Raw genomic sequence first — 23,895 nt, forward strand, 5'->3', positions numbered from 1 at the left:
ACATCTACATGCACTCGGCCAAGACTTTAGAAGGCGATAGAATCGTTTGGAGTGGTGGGAATGACAAGAGACTGAGTACATGTCACTCTGGTCGGGGTTGACAAAGAGCGCTGCAGGTAGCAGCAAGTGCATACCATTTCATACTCCTCTCGTATGGGAAATAAGATCGTTGCGACATTATATGTAGAGTAAACTATGGAAAGAATAGATAATCCACAACTGGGATGAAGAATAAATCGATAAATACATACATTTTAATCTATAGATCATTTAAAATAAGCTAATGTACGCAATTAGTTTTAACATATTAATAAAAGTAAGACTTCAGAAGGTGATTTCTGACACTAAAAGGTACAAAATATTCATATCTACATATACCCCGAAAGACAAGCTGAGTTTGGAATAAAACAGTTAGCGGTAGTACATTATATTACACGTTACATGGCATTGGTTTCTTCGATATTACGAGAACTGGTCAGAGTGGCGGCCATGAGATGCAGCGGAAGCTTTCACACATCGCACCATGGATTGGGTCATTCTCTTAAATGTTCTAGGCTGTAACAGAACAGAGCCACAGGCTACACGAACGCACTGTTCAAGGGTCTGCACATCACCAACTGGTTACCATGCAGAACATTTTTGAAATGCTTCCACAAGTAAAAATCAAGAGGGTTTAAGGCCGGCGACCGAGGTGGCCAGGCAGGAGGGCCTCCTCATCCATATCCACGGACAATGACACGGACGTGGGCTGGTGCTCAGTCGTGCGTAAGCTGCATTACCTTTCCTATTGCTAAAGGAACATTCTCCACCAAAACAGGCAGAGTGTTCCAAAGGAACTCCACGTACTTACGTCACGTAAGGCGTAGTGGCAAGATAAATGGCCCAAGTAGGTGCATGCCAATAGTCAATGTCGAAATATTGATGCCAAGTGGTGCTGATGAGACGGATCAACCATTCCCCGAAATTTCCTGTTGACCACAGGTGACGATTATGTATGTTTATGATTCCAGATCTACCAGTGGTCGCTTCATCGGTGAAAAGTACAGACAACAGAACTCCAATAAAGATAGTTATCTGTTGCCACACAGCGACAAAATGTACTTCGTGGAGGAAAATCCGCTGACGATTATTCTTTCACAAGCTGCAGGTGATAAGAATTGAAACGTCCCCTTTGATAATTAAGAATGACAGTGCTGGGAAAACTCTTACATTATTTGATTTTCAAACAGCTGAGCAAAACTGAACGTACTCAGACATTTCTCTCTTTACTTATTCTGACCATCACTAAACTGACACACAGTATTTTTTAGCGCAACGCAATCTGACTTTCAATAATCCCTACAAAAGAATGACCATTACTAACAATAACCTACACCTTTCATGAATCACTTACCTCACAAAAATCTTCGTTACTCGAACTACTGCAATACAGCGAGCGCCAATACTTCCAGCTAAATAAAAGATTCTAACTACTGAAGGCACTAACTACTGATAGGCATAGTTAGCAAATGAAAGATTTTGATAGAGAACAAACAGTGTATTTACCTTAATAGCGTTCAAAAGTCATAATATATATATATATATATATATATATATATATATATATATATATATATATATATATATATATAATTTTGTGACATCCAATTAAACAAATTTCCTTTTTTCTGACGGACACACGTCCAGATCGTCCGCTCAAAACTCTGGCATCTTGGCATCTCTCTCCACATCCACCAATGTTGGCGGCTCATCTCCAACTGCACAACGCTACGCGCTGTTCACATCCAACTGCCCAACACTACACAAGCGAATATTCCAACAATGAGCCCAACCAGCCACAGACTGCACACAGCGCAGTCAGCGATTTTCATACAGAGCACTAGTGGCGTTACCAACATACAAACCTAAACAGCCTACTTACAGAATGTATAGCTCAAATAGGAGGTCGTTCTGTGATGGTGTTTTTAGTACAATGACTCCGTGCTACTCATTTAGATTACCTTGAAAATGAACGAGGAGTTTTATTTCAACGTTGTTAGTGACCACATGTTGCCCCTATTTTCAAACCTGCAAGCATACGTTACTGGTTTCAAGAATACCGTCGCACTATATCACCATGACCGGTCCGCTGTTTCACGTGTTCTTAATACCACAGAAAATATCTGAGACTATGCCAATAGGTCGACGGAAGAAAATGATAACCCTCAATTTAGTGAGAAGCAGTCTGATCATGCTATCTGTTTTGGTTTCAACTACACTACATGTTGACAACGAGCAGATCCGTTTGAACAACTAGAAAGTATTTGTTGACAATATGCATTGTTGGAAGAGAAACTCAGACCTCAGCCCAATCGGGTATACACATAGATCCAATGACAACAAGTGAAAATTTGTGCTGGACTGAGATTCGAACCCGGATTTCCCTCTTTACGCGAGCTCTCGCCGTAACCGCTTCGGTTATCAGAGCACGCTTTCTCTCCAGCCCAAGTTCTCAGCTTGTCGCACACTACATATGTTGCGTCCACTGTCCATTTTCCTCATTGCTCGCAGCTTCACCTAATTCCCGCAAGAGTGCGGACGTAATGTCTACCAGCATTGACGGTATCATTATTCGCCCTCAAGGTGCATATACGCTGAAGCGGCAAAGAAACTGATATACGCATGCGTATTCAAATACAGAGATACGTAAACAGGCAGAATACGGCGCTGCGGTCGGCAACGGCTATTGTTCAAAAAATGGTTCAAATGGCTCTGAGCACTATGGGACTTAACTTCTGAGGTCATCAGTCCTCTAGAACTTAGAACTACTTAAACCTAACTAACCTAAGGACATCACAAACATCCATACCCTAGGCAGGATTCGAACCTGCGACCGTAGCGGTCGCGCGGTTCCAGACTGTAGCGCCTAGAACCCCTCGGTCACTCTGGCCGGCAACGGCTATTGTTGTTAGATCGGTTACTGCTGCTGCAGTGGCAGGTTATCAAGACTTAAGTGAGTTTGAACGTGGTGTTATGGTCGGCGCACTAGCGATGGGACACAACATCTCAGAGATAGCGATGAAGAGGGGATTTTCCCGTACGACCATTTCACGAGTGTACCGTGAATATCAGGAATCGGGTAAAACATCAAATCTCCTATATCGCTGTGGCCGGGAAACAATCCTGCAAGAACGGGACCAACGATGACTGCACGGCACAAAGCTTTACCCCTCGCCTGGGCCCGTCAACGCCGACATTGGACTATTGATGACTGGAAACATGTTGCCTGGTCGTAAGAGTCTCCTGTATGGATATGGAGACAACCTCATGAATCCATGGACTCTGCTTGTCAGCAGGGGACTCTTGAAGCTGGTGGAGGTTCTGTAATGGTGTGTGGCGTGTGCAGTTGGAGTGATATGGGACCCCCTGATACGTCTAGATACGACTCTGACAGGTGACACCTACGGAAGCACCCTGTCTGATCACCTGCATCCATTCATGTCCATTGTGCATTCCGATGGACTTGAGTAATTCCAGAGGTATAATGAGACATCCCACAAGTCCAGAATTGTTACAGAGTGGCTTCAAGAACACTCTTTTGAGTTTAAACACTTCCGCTGGCCACCAAACTCCCCAGGCATGCAACTTATTGAGTATATCTGGGATGCCTTGCAACGTGCTGTCGAGAAGAGATCTCCACCCCCTCGTACACTTACGGATGTAAGGTCAGCGCTGCAGGATTTGTGGTGTCAGTTACCTCCATCACTACTTCAGACATTAGTCAAGGCCAGGCCACGTCGTTTTGCCGCAGTTCTATGTGCTCGCGGTGCCGCTTCACGATATTAGGCAGGTGTTCCAGTTTCTTTGGCTCTTCAGTGTATATGTGTGGTTATAAACAACACGTAAAGTTTGTAAGGATGTAGGCTTTGCTGAGAAATAATTGTTAAGAAAAAGACTCGGTTTCCGAATTAATTAGCATTTATGTTAGCCAATCAGGTCGTTGCGCGACCAAATTTTAGTGGCTCGCCGGATTCGTGTCAGTTGTTCTCATAGTGTAAAAAAAATGGCTCTGAGCACTATGGGACTTAACAGCTATGGTCATCAGTCCCCTAGAACTTAGAACTACTTAAACCTAACTAACCTAAGGACAGCACACAACACCCAGCCATCACGAGGCAGAGAAAATCCCTGACCCCGCCGGGAATCGAACCCGGGAACCCGGGCGTGGGAAGCGAGAACGCTACCGCACGACCACGAGATGCGGGCTCTCATAGTGTAGATTACAGCTCACGAGACTGCTCAGCCTTTGGTTCCTGTTTGATCCTCACTACCGTCCCATGTCTAATTTTTCTATCGCTCTCTTGTTCGGTTTTAGGAAACCAAACGAGGAACACGTTTCTCGACAATGTCGCTGACGGTCCGCTTGTATTTGCGGGCGCAACAGCCAGATTGGCTAACTTCAATGCTAATTAACACAGAAACGGCGCAGCGCATTGAATTTTTTTCTTAACAATTATTTCCCAGCACTACGTACACTGCAACACCCTTACAGACTGTTTCTGACCATCCTCTATGCACTGTTTTGCCTTACCGTTTTAATGTTCTTGTCTTTGGATGAAAACAGTGCTACGTCACAGTACCAATATACCGATGACATCGAAATGTTGTTCAAATGGTTCAAATGGCTCTGAGCACTATGGGACTATTCGAACCTGCGACCGTAGCGGTCACGCGGTTCTAGACTGAAGCGCCTAGAACCGCTCGGCCACACCGGCCGGCAGAAATGTTGTAATCGAGTTCAGAGATGGCTGCTTGGCGAGGGCGTTAATGGCGACAGTAGTCCATTTACTGATGGCAGTGATGCAGATCCCGATTACGCACCAGGGATTACATCTGGTCTAGAAGATACCGCAAGTGTGGCTTAGCACTGTATTGCCAGCGGTCTACCACACTACCCTCAAAAGCTTTAGTTACAGCACTTGTCAAAATTTCGAAGAACTCTTTAATGTTAGAAACATATAAATGCAATGTACTGTTACTGTTTAGTTTTTTCATCGCAACAATAGAAACCGAAGCTGAGTGCAACAAAGAAAAGCTGTGATGATGGCTACATCACCTTCAGACGAGATGTTTGCTTAAATGGGAACACTTGGACCCCATGTCAATGAATGTGAAATTTCAAGCGAATGTACTATTTTTAAACGTTTCTTTGCCAAAAAGAGATAGAAAGGTAATTTCTGCTATCTTACGGGCACCAAGAGAATACGACTCACCACAGCCTTACAAGGAAAAAATGAATGATCTAAAACAGTAGTTTTGAAACCCTTCAAGTGGTATGAAGAAAAGAAATTTCACAGTTTCTTTATTATTGGTGTGACTACACTTAACAGAAAGTCAGATACTTTCTCGCTTGAGTCCTTTATGAGTATTGAATTACAGCTTATTTATGGGAGACATTTTGATTTTCTGTTATTCTATTTTCTAACGCACAAGAGAATGAACATAAAAGGCGGAAACGCTTTGTGTATTAATTTAGTCATTACGTTGGTAATGTTTTAAGGCTGTTACGATAACAGTTGGTTCTCTCTATTATGTTTAGTGACACAGATGTACTCCTGTCTCATATAATATAGTAGAGGTCACATATTTGCTCTGAAACGTTTCCAAATACCTTTTGACGAAGATAGTGCTAATCCGTAATAGCAGGGACACTGTTATAAGTAAATAGTTTTCTAGGATTTATCAACAGTATTTTTTACCCATTTACCTGATTAAATAACTAAAAAAATAATGTAAAAATTCGTAAAAATCGTTACAGATAAGATCTTTGTGATTTATAATTTGCATTTTTAACCGAGCACATAACACGCAGCCGGCCGAAGTGGCCGTGCGGTTAAAGGCGCTGCAGTCTGGAACCGCAAGACCGCTACGGTCGCAGGTTCGAATCCTGCCTCGGGCATGGATGTTTGTGATGTCCTTAGGTTAGTTAGGTTTAACTAGTTGTAAGTTCTAGGGGACTAATAACCTCAGCAGTTGAGTCCCATAGTGCTCAGAGCCATTTGAACCATTTTTTGAACATAACACGCAATAACTCAAATTTATGCTCTCGTGGCTTAGCACATTCTTCCGCCGACCCGTTCATTTGGAATAATGAATGAAACGATTCAATCAACATCTCAACAAATTGATAACTCTGTCTAGTTATCAGTGATTAGCTTCAGCTTATAAGCATTCTCTCTTATTTCTGCCTATCCCGCGGCTGTATCGGTAGGCGCCTCTCTGGAGAGCGCAGAGGGCAATATCGTGGTTTAGGTACCAGGCGCGTGTCACCTACAGTGCCAACGTCGCGGCTACAAAACGCAAATTGCGGTACTTTGCTAAAGTTAATTAAGTCTTTACCACGGAAGTTATGTATCTTCCTTCAGTACTGATAGCTCGGTAACTGAGAGTTATTTGAGAAGTGGAAATTCCGAAGATTTGCTTAGATTAGATTTACTTTCATTCCAATTGATCCGTAGTGAGGAGGTCCTCCAGGATGTAGAACATGTCAGAAAAACAACAATACATGACAAATATTTAAAACTCAAACAAATAAGCTAATGTACCATTGCACAGGTTCCAAGTGGAATGATCATCATTTTTTTAATGAAAGCTATATAAAAGAATCATTTTACAAATACTAACGCACTGAATTTAAAATAAAAAAGTTTATTTATCTATTTATAAGGTAATAAACGTGTAATACAACTACTATAATACTTATTTACAATGAACACATTACTGCACTGAAATGGTGCAGGAGTTAGATTGTACTTACACACAAACACACACACACTTATTTACAATGAACACATAACTGCACTGAAATTGTTTGTTCTACTGAGAAATTCATCAATGGAGTAGAAGGATTTGGCCACCAATAAATCCTTTAGGCTTCTCTTAAACTGAATTTCATTGGTTGTTAAGCTTTTTATGGCTGCTGGCAAGTTATTGAAAATGTGTGTTCCTGAATAATGCACACCTTTTTGTGCAAGACTAAGTGACTTTAAATCCTTGTGAAGATAGATTATTCTTATTTCTAGTATTGATTCCATGAATTGAGCTGTTGGTTTGAAAAAGTGATATATTTTTAGTGACAAATTTTATTGAGGAATAAATATAATGGGAAGCAGTAGTTAGTATCCCTAGTTCCCTAAACGGGCTTCTGCAGAATGTTCTTCAGTTCACACCACATACAACTCTTACTGCACGTTTTTGGGCCCGGAAAACTTTACCTTGGCTTGGTGAATTACCCCAAAAAATAATTCATATGACACAATTCGCATTGCAAATAGAAATTTGTTAAGACGATTCATCAGTTCTGTGGTGTGCTCCTCCCAGTTGCATTTATTATCAAGCTGTAATCCCAAGAATTTAACACTGTCCACTTCTTCTATCTGCTTGTGTTCGTATGTTAGGCATATACTCGTGGGAAACCCCTTACAAGTTGTTTTTCAAAGTTTAGTGACAAAGAATTGTCTAGGAACCAGTGATTAATGTTCACAAATATTTTATTAGCCAATCTTTCTAAGACTACACTTGCTTTGCTATTTATTGCAATGTTTGTGTCATCGGCAAACAAAACGAACTTGGCATCTGGTAATGTTACTGGTGAAAGGTCATGGATATACACAAGAAAAAGTAAGGGCCATAAAAAGGAACTTTGTGGGACCCTAAATGTAATTAGTTCCCAGTTGGATGATGCCTGATAGCTTGATACATGTCATGGCGAGAGACAACAATTAGCGCGTTGCGAGGTTGCGAGACCAACTGCGAGGATTTGACAAAATTTGATTGATCGTTCTTAGTGAAAGAGGGACACATAATCAATCTGAATAAATTTCACGAATGGAAATACTTTTCGTTCGGATATTGTGACACAAGGTCATCCGTCATGAGCGTCGCGAATTGTCATGCATACGCTCGTGAAAATACTCGTAGTAGGTAGTACCATCAGGATGAATTTACCTTATTTGCAAGAACTATGCTGAGCATAGAGCAATCAAGAGCAAGTAATTACAGGGCGAATTTCTGTGGGGCTGTGGTGAAAGTAGTCAACCAGAGTGTTTTATTACCACGACAATAGTCTTCATTATACTTAAAGCACTATGTGATTTAGATGGTAACTTGTATTTATATGATGAATGTAATCAAAATCAGTTGCGAAAAGTGCAACCATTTAATAGAATTTTTGGTTACAGTGTATTATAATATCTGTCACTTGCTCGTGGTTATCATTGTGTCAGTGTTTCTCCAACCTGCTACCATCTAATGAACATTACAGGATAGTTTTAATTGGCAGTGGAAGCACAAGAGGATAACAGCCGAGAGGAACCAGGCACAAGTGATTTAGGAGTGCGGTAGTAAAATAACCAGTCCGTATGCCAGTGTTATAAAGGATAGTTAAATGAACACCAAACGCCCGTCACAACGAGCCATGGAATGGTTCTATTCAAAAGTAATTACCACACGTATTAAGACATTTTTCCCACTGAGAGACGAGACGATCAATTCCTGTTTCGTAGATTGCTCTCGGTCACTGACGGATCCGTAACCACACCCACTCTTGCACATCCCCGACCGATTGAAACCGACGTCTACCTTGCCGGAATTTGTATAAACAATTACTTTGGCGGGGGAAATGAGGGATGTTTCCACTGTTGGCATTGCCATTTGCCTTCGGGCTCCAAATGTTGGCACTACGTAAGGTCCTAACGACCTTCTTCTTCGACTGCAGAGGCCCTCTGCTTGTCGATTTCTTCTACCTTGAAACGACAATCGTAGCGCAGTGATATGAACACACTTTGCAGAAACTGCTACGCGCCATAAATTAAAAACGTCCAGAAATACTGTCTGACGGAATTGTCCTGTTGCACGATAACGCCATTCTCCCACGCTGCCAATAGGACAAAGGCTACGCTTTAACTATTTTATTGGGAAACACTGCAATACCCTCTGTACAGCCCGGATCGTTCGCCATGTGATTTTCTCATCTTTAGCGGTCTGAAGAAAGACGTGCTTGGACATCGGTGTTAGTCGGACGAGGAGGTGCAAGAGTGGGTGCACGAGACAGCAACTGATCGTCTCGTCCCCCTGTGGGATAAATGCCTTAACGCGTGTGGTGATCACTTTTGAATGAAACCATTCAACGATCCCGTTGTGGTGGGTGTTCGGTTTTCACTTGACTGCCCCTTATACAGGGCGCTCTAAAATTCCCGCTACAAACTTCTAGGACTTTTAGCCAGGGGACTGAGTAGACAATATTTTGAACTGGAACCTGTGTCCGGAAACGTACCGTTTCTCGTGCTACAGCTGCTTGAAAACGTGTTTGCTAGGTAGGTATGCAACAAGGTAGTTACGGTGTGGGGTGCTTACGTCGGATCGGCTGACGTCATTCGACGTCTATCCTACTTCTCTGACCTGTGAGTGTTAGAACTACATGGTTGAGTACACGTTTGCAGAATACTCAGATATGATCCTTCTGTATGGTGAAGTTCACAATTATGGAAGAGCTGCTCCACGCCTTCATCGAGATCGTTATGCACAACGTCAGACTCCATCGTATACCCTTCTCGCCACAATTACGCAACGGCTTCGAGAAACGGATACCTTCTCCGTGAGCAGGCGTGACTGGTGTTCCAAGGAGAAGCTGAACACCCGAATACGTTTAACGGTGAACAACAATGTTTGTGAAAACTGATTAAGTTCCCTTTTTGTTTCTTTGGTTATTAACGAGTTGAACTGCAAAACAAGTGATGTACTGGGTCACACCTAATGAATTACTTGTAAAAGCGATTGCGCTACCAACATGTTTTCCAACGAAGAATGAGATTTTCACTCTGCAGCGGAGTGTGTGTTGATATGAAACTTCCTGCCGGTCCGGCACACAGTTTTAATCTGCCAGGACGTTTCATGTTTTCAAATGGTTGTAGCACGGCAACGGTAGGTTACCGGACAAGGGTTCCGTTTCAAAATATCATCTACTTAGTCCTTCTACAAGTCCTAGAAGTTTGTAAGGGGAATTTTAGTGCACCCTGTATATGTAACTTAGTTCAGCAAACGCGTGAGGAAAATTTGTTATTTTAACTCCGGCCGACCTACAAGAAACTCGTGGACTCTCTTCGTCGCCGAATTGAGCCCATTATCAAAGTAGCGTGGTATTAGCATTACCGACGTGCTTATCACTTTGACCGAGCCCCGTATGTGTTCAGGTCGGTGACAGCGAAGGGGGCTACGACGGCGGCGGCCAGCAGCTCGTCCTCTGCAGCCAGCAGTAGCAACAGCGGGGGCGGCGGCGGCGGCGGCGGCGGCGGCGGCAGCCGAGTCGGTGTGGGCGGCCCGGTGTCGATGTCGGGGCGGTCTGCGTTCACACCGGTCACCCCCGGCAGCGGCGCGGCGGGCGCGGGGGCGGGTGTGGGGGCGGCGCCCGCGCTGCCGCCGCTCGTGTCGTCGCTGCTGGCGCTGCAGTCGCTGTACCCGCCGCCGCTGCTGCCGCCGCCGGGCCTCTTCCTGCCCGCCGCCGCAGAATCCATCTTCCGGCCGTGCGGCGTGCCGGGCTGCGGCGAGTGCGACGGGAAGGCGCTCGGAAAGCTCTCCATCAGCTGAGGAGCCCACACGGACAGCTCACTCCCTCGTAGTTCTCTACTCGTCGGTTTCATCCCGTACGAGACTCCTTACAGGCTACTCAAACTTCCAAACATCTTCGGCCCCAGTGTATGCGAACCAATATCAGATTCGTCAGTCTTAAGAACTGAACTGAACAAAAGCTCCCGAGATTAAATCAGTTTACAAAATTCTGTAAGAATTTCTCCAGCGCGAGAGTCCCATTTGGTGGACGAGACTGAACGTTTAAAAGCCGGCGAGACTACTATGCTGCATGTAGTGAAGCGTCAGCCAAGCGCTAAATAAATAAAGAGAACTGTTTGACTGAAAACAGACGGCACTTTGCAGTAAAATACTATCGAAGATATGAGTGATCGCGTTTTTAAATATTTCTAAAAACATTTCACTACAACACGAGGTTTTGCTCGTCTTGGCAGCATGAACGTGATGCAACACATTGGATCACGTAGTGATATAATGTAAATAAAATATACCACTATTAACCTGTTCCGAAACTCCCTCGACGCTATTGTTAATCATTCGCTGGAGGTAGGATCTCTTGACCGATGACAGTTACATTATGCAGAGGAAGGAATGTATGAAAACAGTCGAAAAGAAAACAATCCTGCAACGTTTTATTATGAAAGACCACCAGAAATGTCTCCGCAGAGAAGGGATTTTTCTTAGCTCTAATAAGTCTGAGAATGTAAAAATTCATAAGAATTCAGTGCCACACTGGAATGTTTTCTTTACAGATAGACTTGCTTACATGAGGATGAAGCAGTGTTCCGTAGACACTGTAGATTATCGAGACTGCACGTTATTTTCAAGGCAGAAGCATAGTCAAATTAGCAGCTGAGAAGGTTTGATATTGGTTTTTGCAGTTAATTTCAATATATCTGGTATCAAAAAGTTTACTCTCTGTACATGTTGTATCTGCCTTGCTGCTGTACCTACTTCCCGACAAAAATCTAAGCATGCTATGTAATACTGCAGATTCATAACCATCGTCTGTGTACTGAAACACTATTTTCATTAGTACATCAGCCATATTTCAAGAGACAAACAACCTACATGTGTGATTCTTGAGTTTCTCCCGGCGTATTTGATAATCAAAATACCCACGGGTGTGCTGCCGGTCTATAGTGTCCAACGGGCACGTTGGACACTATAGACCGGCAGCACACCCCTGGATATTTTGATAACCTACATGTGTTTCTGAAGAACTAGAAGTATCATACGCAGTATCCGATAGTTAATATGTCAACGTAAGAGTTACATGATCAATGTCAAGGAAGAAACTACAAGTTCTTACAAGCAGAAAGTATCATTTCATAATTGTTGAGGATGCAAACACAGGTCTCTACGACAGCCGCCTCAGTTTCTGGGAGCTACTGTTGATGTAGCTCATTTAGTGAGTATTTCGATGTTCGCCACGTGAATTATGACAGTTTCCTGCGGTGTTATGGATTGAAGCTTACTGTCAGTTTACTTCACTAACAATGTTGCCCACGAACAGTTCGTGGCTTTAGGAACTGGCCAAATAACACTATGAGTGCAGGGCAGTCCACAAAGTAAGCACCTTATCATTTGGCTCTGCAACTCGACATTCATGCACAAATCTGGAATGTGGCAGCATGTAAACTTATACTGACTAATTATCCGTTGCATCCTCTATCTGCTACTCAGATATTAATGTTTATAATGTTTATTAAAGTTGTAGTGATCTATATTTACGAAAACTTGCGCATTGAACTAGGCGAATGAATAAATTCACTCATCGCAAATGGCTAGCAATTTAATGGGAGGTGTCTATAAAAGCGCATTGTAACAAAAATTGCCGTTTCGTTACATAACGCTTTAGAAGACCATAGCTTTCACCATTCTCAGAAACGTTCTCCAATAAGCCAATAATTATGTGTGATATTTGTTATTTTTAAAGTAAAAATTTAGACAAACTGCTTTTGATACTCAAGAAAATACTAAACAGGAACAAACAATTTTAGTAACTGTCTGATGCTTTATTTATGTGTAATGTTATTATTGGTCATTAGTATCAATGTTACCTTTGACTGTTATTAGTTAAGTCAGTGTACCATAACTGTTAAAGCAGCACGAAGAAGAATAGTGACCGTAAATATGATATTCTATTTTTGTTATTAAGACATCTTTTCTGCACTACAGTGCAATGATTCTTTACAGTGTAAAATCCTAACAGCTATTATGTACGGTATGCACGTACCTCAAATAAATATCACTTACATGATAACCATTTAATTGTAAAGATGTAGCTACTAGATTCTACAATGAAAGTCGACTTGTTAGCATATTACAATTTTGGAAATAAAATTAGCTTTCTCAAGCTTCATGTTACAAAATATAACTTACCTTTTTTTAACCTGATTCAGAATGATTGTTGTATCAACCAAACTTTTCAGGAAATGTAGAGGTGTTCTCCAAATATGTGTTTAATCAAGACATTTAAGATATGCCATCCGGACTTAAGAAGTTCGGAATATACGATTTAGATTTCAGTTACCGTTACACTGAGGAAAGATCACAAGTAGTCCGTTGATATTTACAAGTTCTAATATATGCAGTTTAAATACACGTTTTCTCTCTAATATTCTTAGTAATTGTTTTCTTATTAAAACCGTTCAGCAGGTAAGAATTTTTAATGAATCAGTAACTTCAGTAAAATAAAATCGATCTTGATATAAGAACTTTCGTTTCTCATACAGCTTCACACAAGAGAAGAATGTCACGGTCACCCTGAAGTGTGTCGCATTTGTGCTTTTTGTTATCCTGGTGAGTTATGTGAAAAAACTCAACACATTTTTCAATTTAATCGTTACTTCCAACTGTAGTAACATGTTTTCGTACAACTTTTAGTTTCCGAAGGGTATAATAGAACAATATTGTCAAATGAGAACCTATTTTGCATACAACTTAATCTTGGACATAATTTATAATAAATAACTAAGTAATAGTACATTTTTAATGTAATGATTCTACAGAATTTAGGTTACTAAGCAACAAACCATGTTATTATTTGTTATTTTGTCAGTTAAGTTCCATGGGTAATCGATATTGTGTCTGATGGAGTATTTCGTGGAGACGTGCACAAGCTTTGATCTCACTACGGTGCATTTCGAATCAGTAAACTTCTTCTCAGCTTAAGTGTCGAATTTGTCAATTCAATATTTGAAGCTCAACAAAAAATTAGGGAAAGTTAAAAACACTATGATTTTCTCTTATAAATCGACGTAATCACCACTCACGAATTAGGTGTACTCAGGAATTAGGTGTTCGACCTGTTCCGAATGGCCGACTGCTACCTACAAGGCAGTAAGAGGAGCCGTCTATGATCGTGGGACATGAGAGGTAATACCAGTAGGTGAATCTGAATGAAGTCGTTGCTTATTTATTCAAGCAGCTTCTCATTTAGCCCACGAGGGCTGAGTGGACCCCGTACCAGGCCTCTCTACTTCAGCAAAATCCCGAGGAGCTTCCGGGAATCGAATCCAGGGCTTTCCGCACTGGAGGCAGCGACACTAACCATATTTTCCCTATCTGTTTCTTTGTTATATTTTGTCTTTGATTTTGTGGATCCATGCGGAAGTATATAACTGAAAATATGACTCAGATTTTTGTTACAGAAGGTGGCCAGCCCGCTGACCGAACGCCCTAAGCTACCGCGCCGGCAACTTCGCTCTTTTTTTCCATTATTACAGAGGGTGAACGAACACGCTCAGCTTGCAGTGCCGGCTGATAAAATTAAAATTATAATTATAATTTTGAAAATAGCAGACGACATATTCATTTAAATTAATTATAAAAACCAAATAACATTGCACAAAAAGTTTGCTTTTGTTGTACCTTTGCACCGAGCGGTGCCAACCCATGATGCGACATTCATTTGTGCTAAGAGTGAACTGGACGCGTTAACTTTCCTGAGGCAAACTGCGATATTTCTTGTGCTGCCTTATCGCCTTTATGCATCCAGCTCTAGCCCTTAGATTCCTAACGGTACAGTGTACAGCTATACTTACACTATGGAGTCATATTTGTTTGATCTGCTAATAACAGACTTAAACACCGTTGCAGACCACAGAAGCTAGAAAAGTTAGAAATGACTCCACCTGAAGCTTAAAAGCCTTCAAGGTTATATACAGTATTTCCTACAACTAGATAAGGATGTGTGGCAAATAATTCATACACTGAACAATACGAATGATATGGCTCCACTGACGTTCAGTTGTGTTAAGGTATCTTGAATTTGGGGCCAAGGAGCACTTAGAAATCTTTACCGTTCTCATATTTGCAGGCATTTCTATTTGAGTGACTAGATGAATTTCATTAGCTCGCCGAAATAATACGTAATTCCCGCTTAAGACTGCCGCTGAGTATAATCTCCGAGAATCAATCAGTTAAAAAGGCACTTAAGAGTGCCTTTAAGTGGCTTCGTTTTACTATGGCAACTGAGACACAGATGCATGCATACGTACGACCTGATAGTCCCAATACCTGTAAGGCGGCAAAAACGAATAGGTGTCACATACGGGAGGTGATAGATTTAACGTACTAGCCAATCACGATGTTATTGCACTTGGCCCCTCGTGGCCGTTATCAATAACAGGTAGTGACGTGTGTGTGAATTCCTAAGGGACCAAACTTCTGAAGTCATCGGTCCCGAGACTTAAACACTACTTGAACTAACTTAAACACACACACACACACCCATGACCGAGGGAGGACTCGAACCTCCGGTGCTAGGGGCCGCGCAGTCCGTGACATGGCGCCTCAAAACACGCGGCCACTCCGCGCGGCAACGTGGTGACATTACAGTAAACAAGTACGCATTGCATTCTGAATGATTTCAAGACAGTTGTGCATATACTATAAAATCATTCATGGTGTCTTCTTGAAATATCGCGACAGAAACTCACGACAATCGTACCGAAGCGCACTCACTGCCATGTGCAGTATTATTGTGGTCGACTAATAGGTGGAGTCAAACAGGCATGTACGTAAACGCAACTGCTGTTACGACGAGAATGTGTATGTGTGAACATCATCACAGAGTAACTCCCGGCAAAATCGGCAGTCCTACATCAGGCACACCCTGCAGCAACCTCCAGGTCGCCGAACACATTAGTGGTGTTGCACTATGGTAAAAACATTTCTGGGTATACATCACTAGAATGCTACAGCATGGACTTCGATATTTAAGGCAGGACAAGGACGCCAGGAGTACAGTGAGGGCACTGACCACACCGTCAATCGTCGTCCGCCAACTACTCGACATCTGAGAAATCTAACACACTTACAAATTTTTTATTAAACACAAAACAGTAGTTATGACTCGGTGGTTCTGGAGGTAAGTGCCAGCCTATAGATATGGGGCTCGAGCCCAAACCATTTCCAGAAATTTTTCTGTGTCTCTTATCACATATTTCACCTTTGTCAATGATTTGTTAACGTGGAAAACCGCAAGAAGCATCGTGACGTGGAGTTCATGTAAAACTCTTGGTCCCACTATAATTGTCTGCTTACCTCAGTTCAAACGTCGGAGAAGTTCAAGGGCAGATCACCTATTATAAGACCATGCCAAGTAAAACACTGTGGTGTTCAAACCAGCCTTCGGTTTTACTTACTTGTAGACTGAGCTGGGGGTGTCATAAATCGTCATCACGCTTTCCTGGGACTATTTACTGGCGAACTTATGTGACTGCTGTGGAAACAGGAGTGCAGTGGAAGCCGCGTCTCAAGCGATTCCAGAGCATATACAAAGTGCCCAAAATCTTCAGTGTCAAAGTTACAGAAACGGAAGAAATTCTTAAACTGATTGGTTTGATATAAAGAACTAATAGTTGAAAATGAATATCTTAGGAGACTCGAGGTCTTGAACGAGCAATGCATGTCAGCGACGTGTTCGTAAACAGTTTACTGTTCATAATAAACGACTTTCTGATGTGTCTACGTTGGTAGTGAAACCTTGAAAACAACACACGCTCGTCTGGTATGTCTGCCTGGTAAAGTTTACCACTGTTTACCGTTCATGACTGATAGCTGAAGACGAAGCAACAGATGTCATTTCAATAAGAAGAAATTCATCGCCATGGGTAGACACTTACGAGAAGCTGGATCGTAGAATTTTGGGAGATGATGTTAGGTTATGTAAGAGAAGATTCATCAATAAGCAAACGTCAGCTAGCCCATGAAATACACGCTTCGAAGAATATTAAGAGAATCGTACCGATGGACCAGACATCGTATTGTATTGTATTGTATTGTATTGAAACGACGGAGAGGCTCCGTCCTCGTCGCAGCTGCAGTTGTCCGCAACTCCACGACGACTACCGCAGTCCACTTCACCCCCCCCCCCCCCCCCCCCCGGGAACGTCTCATACCAGACGAGTGTAACCCCTATGTTTGCGTGGTAGAGTAATGGTATTGTATGCGTACGTGGAGAACTTGTTTGCGCAGCAATCGCCGACATAATGTAGCTGAGGCGGAATAAGGGGAACCAGCGAGCATTCACCATGGCAGATGGAAAACCGCCTAAAAACCATCCACAGACTGGCCGGCTCACCAGATCTCGACACAAGTCCGCTGGGCAGATTCGTGCCGGGGACCAGGCGCTCCTTCCCGCCCGGAAAGCCGTGCGTTAGACCCCACGGCCAACCGGGCGGGCAACTAGACATTACTCACGTGTCATAAACTACATGCACAAGCAATGAGATCGTTGGATTTCAAACCAAGAGTTCCATTGTAATGGTCATTTTCTATGAACGTAAGATATTTCTATACAGGTTGATCCTCATTAACGTTTAAAAACTCCCTTAGCTACATAGGTGACACTGAAAAAAGTAATTTAATATAAGACACACGTGGCCGCAAAAGTTGGGAAATACCCCAAAAGTGGATGACAAATTTTGATCATATGACGTCACATTCAAAATACGGACGATATTTTCGAGCGCGTTCGTGGAGGGATGACTGAGAGATGCAATACTTGCGGTCAAGCAGGCGGTGCAAATTTCGAACACCTCTTGTTAGTGTGTTGTAAACGCAGAAATTACAAAATTATTGCGCTATCTGTAACCAAGCAGAAGCTATTTTTATTTTGTGTATCTTTCTTTTTCTCCCTTCTTTTTTTTGTTTACAGAAGTTATGTTGTAGAGAGAACATAGATAATTTACTGGTAATGACGTATTTCGTAAACTTATACTCCTTTATTTGTGACGCAAAACTATAGGTTTTTGTTGTAATGTATTTTGTAATAACCAGCGGAAAGCGCGAGAGTGGTAAATCAGTTAATAAAGAAATACCTGAGGTTAAACACACAGTTGTCTCGTGTAATGAAAAGATTCTGCCTGATAGACGCATGAATCGAACCCTGAGCTGCACGTGCTAAAGTCGCGCACGTAGGGGCGGAGTCACACCGACGCGAATATTTGGATTGATCAGTTGAGACAGACCGACAGGTTCAGCCGCTGCAAGTTCGGCGAGGTATGTCATCTAGTGACTTCACATTTGTCATCCACTTTTGGAGTATTTCCCAACATTTGCAGCGCCATGTGTATTATATTAGTTACTTGTCTCAATTTCATATACACTCCTGGAAATTGAAATAAGAACACCGTGAATTCATTGTCCCAGGAAGGGGAAACTTTATTGACACATTCCTGGGGTCAGATACATCACATGATCACACTGACAGAACCACAGGCACATAGACACAGGCAACAGAGCATGCACAATGTCGGCACTAGTACAGTGTATATCCACATTTCGCAGCAATGCAGGCTGCTATTCTCCCATGGAGACGATCGTAGAGATGCTGGATGTAGTCCTGTGGAACGGCTTGCCATGCCATTTCCACCTGGCGCCTCAGTTGGACCAGCGTTCGTGCTGGACGTGCAGACCGCGTGAGACGACGCTTCATCCAGTCCCAAACATGCTCAATGGGGGACAGATCCGGAGATCTTGCTGGCCAGGGTAGTTGACTTACACCTTCTAGAGCACGTTGGGTGGCACGGGATACATGCGGACGTGCATTGTCCTGTTGGAACAGCAAGTTCCCTTGCCGGTCTAGGAATGGTAGAACGATGGGTTCGATGACGGTTTGGATGTACCGTGCACTATTCAGTGTCCCCTCGACGATCACCAGTGGTGTACGGCCAGTGTAGGAGATCGCTCCCCACACCATGATGCCGGGTGTTGGCCCTGTGTGCCTCGGTCGTATGCAGTCCTGATTGTGGCGCTCACCTGCACGGCGCCAAACACGCATACGACCATCATTGGCACCAAGGCAGAAGCGACTCTCATCGCTGAAGACGACACGTCTCCATTCGTCCCTCCATTCACGCCTGTCGCGACACCACTGGAGGCGGGCTGCACGATGTTGGGGCGTGAGCGGAAGACGGCCTAACGGTGTGCGGGACCGTAGCCCAGCTTCATGGAGACGGTTGCGAATGGTCCTCGCCGATACCCCAGGAGCAACAGTGTCCCCAATTTGCTGGGAAGTGGCGGTGCGGTCCCCTACGGCACTGCGTAGGATCCTACGGTCTTGGCGTGCATCCGTGCGTCGCTGCGGTCCGGTCCCAGGTCGACGGGCACGTGCACCTTCCGCCGACCACTGGCGACAACATCGATGTACTGTGGAGACCTCACGCCCCACGTGTTGAGCAATTCGGCGGTACGTCCACCCGGCCTCCCGCATGCCCACTATACGCCCTCGCTCAAAGTCCGTCAACTGCACATACGGTTCACGTCCACGCTGTCGCGGCATGCTACCAGTGTTAAAGACTGCGATGGAGCTCCGTATGCCACGGCAAACTGGCTGACACTGACGGCGGCGGTGCACAAATGCTGCGCAGCTAGCGCCATTCGACGGCCAACACCGCGGTTCCTGGTGTGTCCGCTGTGCCGTGCGTGTGATCATTGCTTGTACAGCCCTCTCGCAGTGTCCGGAGCAAGTATGGTGGGTCTGACACACCGGTGTCAATGTGTTCTTTTTTCCATTTCCAGGAGTGTATTTCGCTTCGGAAGTTTTTAAAAGTTCATTAACGTTTAAAAACATCACACTGTATGGTGTAAATACGAGAGACGTTCCGAAAGCAACTTCATTGTTTATCACATGGAAGCTTTAATGTCAAAAAGCTCTAAGCACTATGGGACTTAACATATGAGGTCATCAGTCCCATAGACTTAGAACTACTTAAACCTAACCAACCTAATGACATCACACACATCCATGCCCGAGGCAGGATTCGAACCTGCGACCGTAGCAGTGACTGAAGCGCCTAGAACCGGCCGGCTGTCGCACAAGGAGTAATGTTGTTTCCATTTGTGATATGCAGACATCCACTTCGATCTTCATCATCCACACTCTGCCTTCCTTTTCAGAACGTGTGACACCAGCGACCAACCATTCCACGAGACATGATCTCTTCACCATACACGGTTTTTAGGTGTTCACGTGTGACTGGCACACTACTTCCACCTGTTGATTCATACTGGATAACAGCACACACTTCCATTAGAAGATGGCAGATAATTTAAAAATTAAAGATGCTGGGCGCACAGCAAATTTAAAAGTTAAACATTTAAAAAATTAGAATGGTGGATAACAGGGTATGCCCTTCAGCCAATCAGAGAGCAATATAGCACTGACAAGAAAATTTTTACAACCAATCAAAGTGCAATATAATTTTTTGTACTATGTTAGAAAGCATCCACAGTATTTCCACAAGCCTCTTGGAGCTCCACGTGGAAAATTATTCAATCATTTACCAAACGTTATTCGGAAAAACAAACAAACAGACAGACACACACACACACACACACACACACACACACACACACACACACACATGCACACACGCACACAAAACTACATAAAGGATGTAACTTGCAGTATTTCATAGTACCTTACAGGGTATCCAAAAGTATCGAAATGCTGTAATTTTTTTGCACCATATTAAAAGAAATTACCAAAAATATTACGCAAAGTATTTTTGGCTGTGCTCAAAACTATCTGAAAGCTCTGAATTTTTTTACGTCATACTTACTGAGAAATGATATAAAGGGTGTAACTTTCACCTTTCGAAGTGCCTTACAGGGCTCTCAAAAATATCCCAACATTCTGAATTTTTTGTGGCATATATAAAAGTATTTATCCAAAAATTACCTAAAGTAGCATTTGCGTATGTGGAAAGTTTGATTTCCTTACTGTAAGCAGAGAGAATCCTCAAACTGATTATTTTCCTCATCCTAATTGTTCTATCATGCTTGTCTTTCAGCTGCTCCTCCTTTACAGAGTTTTAGAAAGCCTAACTTCTAATTGGCAAACCTTGAGAGAGCTTTGGCGCCATAATTCCAATTGGGGAAACGTTTTAAACAGCATTGGCACGATTGTTCCGATTGGTAAATACTACAGTAGTTTGTTTCGTACTTGGCCTCGACTACACCCAATAATTTGCAATAAAAGTCAATAATTGCTTAACAGTGTTATCGGATATATTTTTCTCAGTACATTCATCTCTCCTACATTGATTAAGGAGGAAGAGATTAGTGTTTAATATCCCGTCGACAACGAGTTATAAGAGACGGAGCACAAGCTCGGATTATGGAAGGATGGAGAAGGAAAGCAGCCAGGCCCTTTCGGAAGAACCATTCCCGCATATGCCTTAAGCGATTTATGGAAATCATGGAGAACCTAAATCAGGATGCCGGGATGCGGGTTTGAACGGTCGTCCTCTCGAAAGCGAATCCACTGCGGTAACTACTGCGCTACGCTGCTCGGTGGTGGTGAGAAACGTTTGGTTATGACAATACACAGCATCAGAGTGAAGTGCCCACAGCATTTACATATTTATGTACAGTTGTAAACTTACAGATTGAGAAATAGTTAATTTGTGGACGCATTGATCCTCACATCAGGAGTAGGTCTAATTAATTACATCCAGACTGCCTGTTTGTTGTGTGCTTCACTAGTATTTTAGCCAACTTGTATTTTCTGCTTGGCCAGGTTGCCATCAATCTGTTAGGCCTAACTTGCATTGTCAGCTGTCTGTTATCTGAAACTGGGAAAATATCATTGGAGCAGATATACTCTAGAGTTCACAGTCATGTGTTAGACACCAACTTGACATTTGTATGTGTTTGTGCGTGTGCGCTTGAGCGCGTGTGCGTGCATGTGTGAATGTATGTGTGTGTGTTTGTGTTTGTGTGTGTGTGTGTGTGTGTGTGTGTGTGTGTGTGTGTGTTGTGTATGTGTGTGTGTAAATTAACGTTGTGAAAATTGAAGTAAACATTGCCCTTTTTGTGTTGCTGAAGTATTGTTGTATATATCTCAGACATGGAAAATAACATTCTGATACTTGGTAGACATCATAGAAGTGAACAATAATCAATTTGACCTGCGAAGAAAATATAGAAATTTTAACTATTCGGCTACATTTATGTACTGTAACATTCGTGTACCAACCACCCAGTGCAAGGTTCAAATTTACGGAGCCTGGGCATTTCCATTCAAAAAACATTAAAGTTGTACTAGGAGATTTTAACTGCAATGGTCTCGCATGGGGCTATAAAGAGACAAATGACGATGGCGAAATGCTGGAGATCTGGGCAGACCAGGCTAAACTGAAATTGATACATGACCCAAAGTTGCCTGCATCATTTAACAGCGGAAGATGGAAACGAGGATATAATCCAGGTAACATCTTTGTCTCCGAGAAGGTATCCCTGCAAACTGTAAAGCAAATCGAGGACCCAATTCAAAGATCGCAACACAGAGCAATAACTTGCTGCATTACGGCAGTAATCAAATCAGATGTAATGCCCTTCAAGAGACGCTTCAACTTCAAAAAAGCTCATTGGGAACTCTTCAAGAGGACCTTGATAAGGAGGTCTTGGAAATTAAACCAGAAGTTCAATCATATGAAACTTTTATAGACCTCGTCAAGAAAATCTCTCGACGGCGTATACCTAGAGGGTGCCGCACTCAGGCCGGCCGAAGTGGCCGAGCGTTTCTAGGCGCTACAGTCTGGAACCGCGCGATCGCTCCGGTCGCAGGTTCGAATCCTGCCTCGGGCATGGATGTGTGTGATGTCCTTAGGTTAGTTAGGTTTAAGTAGTTCTAAGTTCTAGGGGACTGATGACCTCAGAAGTTAAGTCCCATAGTGCTCAGAGCCATTTGAACCAATTTGGTGCCGCACTCAGTATATTGCTGAACTCAATGGCAGCAGCAAGGAAGCTCTGGAAAAGTATGAAGAACTTTACAATAAGGCCCCCTTCTCAGAGGAAACGATCCAGGCAGGTGAGGTACCGATGTCTGGTATCTCCGAAGCGAGAAAGGAAAAGTGGTGCAACCTCCTACAGGAGACGGACATGAAGCACAGCAGTAGGAAGGCATGGAAACTGCTCAAAAGTCTCAGCAACGACCCAACAGAACCGCAAGCAAATTACAGTGAAGTTACACCAGATCAGATAGCTCACCAGCTGCTCATGAACGGAAAAACTAAAAGGAAGAACAGGAATGGCAAAATCAAAAGAAAATTGAACGAGGAGATTGGCTTCCTAGCTCGCCCGTTCTTCATTCAGGAGCTACAAGACGCCATCAACGATTTGAAAAACAATATGGCCGCTGGCCTCGACGATCTGAGATCTGAGCAAATTAAATATTTTGGACCGAGAGAACAAGCATGGATCCTAGAGCTAACGAATAACTGTATTATAACAATGCAAATTCCTAAACTGTGGAGGAAAGCTCGGGTTGTTGCGTTACTAAAACCAGGGAAAGACCCAGCTGAAGCTAAAAATTTCCGGCCTGTCTCACTGATTTGTCATCTATTTAAAGTGCTGGAGCGAATGATCCTCAAACGCATAGCTGATTATGTGGACAAAGCCCTCATAAACGAACAAGCTGGATTTCGACCAGGAAAATCATGCTGTAGCCAAATCCTTAATCTCACACAGTACATCGAAGACGGCTATCAGAGAGAAGAAGTAACTGGGGTCGCATTCCTGGATCTCAGTGCCGCATATGACACAGTTAACCATAAGTTGCTTACCCAGAAAGTGCATAATGTCACTAAGGACTACACCCTTTCTATGTTCGTGCAATGCATGCTACAGAACAGGCGCTACTATGTAACCTTATAATCTAAAAACAGCCGATGGAGGACACAGAAAAATGGTCTTGCACAGGGTAGTGTCTTGGCTCCAGTATTATTTAACATCTATACGAATGACCTTCCCATC

General features: G+C 43.1%; 1 protein-coding gene across 1 annotated transcript in view; it reads left to right on the plus strand.

Moving 5' to 3' along the window:
• The window catches only part of LOC126249294 (doublesex- and mab-3-related transcription factor A2-like), a 144,486-nt gene that overhangs the window by 66,636 nt on the left and 53,955 nt on the right, over positions 1–23,895 (plus strand). The window contains exon 5 of the mRNA XM_049950948.1: positions 10,230–10,425. Within this exon, the coding sequence (XP_049806905.1) occupies positions 10,230–10,425 (196 nt within the window). The remainder of the gene's footprint in view (positions 1–10,229; positions 10,426–23,895) is intronic.

The sequence above is a fragment of the Schistocerca nitens genome, chromosome 3 (genome assembly GCF_023898315.1).
Source record: "Schistocerca nitens isolate TAMUIC-IGC-003100 chromosome 3, iqSchNite1.1, whole genome shotgun sequence".
Lineage (NCBI taxonomy): Eukaryota > Metazoa > Arthropoda > Insecta > Orthoptera > Acrididae > Schistocerca > Schistocerca nitens.